The 2,953-nt window shown below is 56.3% G+C and overlaps 1 protein-coding gene across 1 annotated transcript in view; it reads right to left on the reverse strand.

The window, feature by feature from the left end:
* CATSPERD (cation channel sperm associated auxiliary subunit delta) overlaps positions 1-2,953 on the reverse strand; it is a 56,178-nt gene that overhangs the window by 6,346 nt on the left and 46,879 nt on the right. Inside the window, exons 20-21 of the mRNA XM_015564301.1 lie at positions 1,708-1,888; positions 204-361 (exon numbers count right to left, since the gene is read on the reverse strand). Of these exons, the coding sequence (XP_015419787.1) occupies positions 204-361; positions 1,708-1,888 (339 nt within the window). The remainder of the gene's footprint in view (positions 1-203; positions 362-1,707; positions 1,889-2,953) is intronic.

Genomic DNA, 2,953 nt, shown 5'->3' on the forward strand with positions numbered 1-2,953 from the left:
ACTCCCGCCATGGCCAATTTCAAGTCAACTGGCTTGCAGAATCCCTGAACATTTCTGAGTTGGCTCCTTCACATCCCCAGACATGGCCTGAGAGGGTGACTGTGGCCCCCGCGGGGAGAATGGGTCTCCCATACGTGTGATGTGCCCGGCCGTTCCCAGAGGCCCCGGGCACACGGTGGTTCCCCCAACCCCGCCCTACTCACCTGTAGTACGGATCCACGATATAAATGATAAAGATATAGATGCCATTCCTTTGGTCGAAAATGATCTTGTTATCTGTTGGGCCTCCCAAGACCTGATATGGGACGTTAGGCCATTGCAAGGGACTGTCATTGTTGGGGTTGTGGCAGCTCACATAGTTCTGGGGAGGAGAACAGGGGTATGGGAGCTGGGGAAAGCCATGCTAGCACCACAGTCAGCCCCACTTGCTCACCAGCCACCCAGGGTTCAGGCCAGAGCCCCGTGCTCCCTGGGTGGGCCCCATGCTCCCAGTCCCTGTGGAGGTGGCTGTGGACGCTGCTCAACTTCACCCCTCCCTCTGCGTTCCCGGCATTTGTGCAACATGGTGAATGTACAAGACAAATGAGTGTGTGCTCTAAAACCTCATTGTGTTCTGTGAACTTCATATCGTTAAAAAAAACCCACACAAGTAAAACCAATGTCACCAACAAAACAGATGACCAAATTCACATGACTGAAGGGGGTGTAAAAAAGGAGCCACGCCCTGGCTGGGTGACTAAGTTGGTTGGAGCATCGTCCCATGCACCAAACGGTTGAGGGTTCGATTCCTAATCAGGCTAGCATACCTAGGTTGCGGGTTTGATCCCCCGTCGGGGCATGTAGGGGAGGCAACCAATGGATGTTTCTCACATCAATGTTTCTCTCTCTCTCCCTCTCTCTCTAAAAAATCATTGAAACAAAACCCCATGTCCTCCAGTGAGGATTTAAAAAAGGAGCCAAGAATCCGCAGGCAGGACTGGGCCCAGGTGTGGGAGCGTCACCTATTGGTAGCGTTGCTGCATTGCGCTGTGTCTGTGCCTTTGGAATTGAGGGACTCAGTCGATGGAAATTATTCATGTGCATCCCAAAAGGACTAATGCGATTTCTTCCCTTTACTGACACTGTGTCCTTATGTGTCAGTTGTGTACAAACCAATGTGCCTGATAGAAATGCTCACTGAGCAGAACAGATGGCAAATTTAATCAGCCCCTTAGAAATGGGCATTTGGATGGTTCTATCTAGAACATGATCAGCAATGCCCACAGCCCTGAATGTTTGGCCAAAGCCTTTGGGAGAGATTACCAAAGGAGTCACAGGTCTTACATTCCCATTGTGCTCGCCCTGTCCCCCCGACACCCGCTGTGGACTGAATATTGGTACCCCCTCCCAAAGTCACATGTTAAAACCTAACCCCTAAGGGGATGGTACGAGGAGATGGGGACTTTGAGAGGTGATTAGATCCTAAAGCTGTGCCCCTATGGAAGGACCTCTGAGAGCTCCCTCGCCCCTCGGCCACGTGGAGACACAGGGAGAAGACAGTCACTTAGGAACCAGGAGGTGGCCTCTCACCAGACAATAGGTCTGCAGCACCTTGACCTTGACCTCCAGCCCCAGGATGGAGAGAATAAATGTTGCTGTCCACAACCCCCGGCTGTGGTATTCTGTGACAGCATCACGGACCCAAACGATTGGAAGAGTGACTGCTACCTCGCGGTCCCAGGCGAAGGGCCCGCCCCAGGTGTCCTCCTGGATGGTGGTCCAATTCTGCGGCTGGGACATGCAGAGCGCGGTCCTCGCCGTCAGGGAGTACGTGTATGTGAACAGCCCGTTCACCTCCAGCAAGACGTACTCGGCCTGCACAACCTCCTGGAACTTCCCTCCCTGCCACCTAGGACACACGCACAAGAGCGGCAGGGCTGGGGCTGTGCCGGGAGCAGGCAGCCGTGGGTTAGGAGACCGTTCTGGGGCGGGGCGAGCAACAGAGCAAAGCGGAGCTCCCGCCCCCCGGCGTACACTCCTGGATGGTCAACAGGTGGACGCAGCAGAGTGGGGGGCGGGGGGGCACGGGAGGGGCCAGGCATTGAGATTTTCTCTGGGGTGGACAAAGGCATCCCCGGGGAGGAGACACATGAGCAGAGCCTGGGAGACACTGGTGTGATGTCCTACCACCGAAGGACGTCATTTGTTAAAGATTCCTATTAATTAATAAGCAAGTAAACCATGAACGACACCCTTCGCACCAGTCCGCTGGTATTTTCCGGATGAGCATCTGCCAGCGGGCAGCAGGGCCCCATCCAGGGCGGGTAAGGAGGGCTGCTCTAAGTTGCTCGGACGCACGTTCTGTTGGCTCCCGCCAGCGTGGAGCTGACCTCCGCGGACAGGACCTTTCCTGCCCTCACCCCGCTCACACATCCCCACATGGCAGCTCTGAGCCAGGGCTGGTTCCTCGGCCACGGGCTCGGTCCTGTGTGTCTGCCTGGGATTCTACCTGGGCGTGGAGTGGGACAGGCGGAACTAAGACGTGAGGGGCTGCTAACCTAATGCATGGGGCCTGAGCTGTTCCGTCTGGCCACAGCCACACCGTCAGAAGATAGGCCAGGCAGATGAGCTTCTTTCAATTAGTTCCCACTGACTCACATGGAAAGCAGGTGCTCAGGCTACATGCCCAGTGCCCAGTGGCCGCGTGGAGCTCCTGGCTGCCCATCGGGTGGCCCAGAATTATGGGGCGTTTCCACCACCGCAGAGTCCTGGGCCACCATGGGGCTGGGGGCCCTGGTCCCAGCCCCCGAGGGCTTGTGCTGAAGTGACCTTACTGGACCATCCATCACCCGTAAAAATGCAGGAATGACACCAAAGTGTGTCCCCCAAATTCGGGTGTTGGAGCCCCAGCCCCCAGGGTGACTGTCTGGAGGGGCCCTGACCCCGGAGGAGAGGAGACTCCAGGCTCACTGGC

This window comes from Myotis davidii, unplaced genomic scaffold (assembly GCF_000327345.1).
Source record: "Myotis davidii unplaced genomic scaffold, ASM32734v1 scaffold341, whole genome shotgun sequence".
Classification (NCBI taxonomy): Eukaryota; Metazoa; Chordata; class Mammalia; order Chiroptera; family Vespertilionidae; genus Myotis; species Myotis davidii.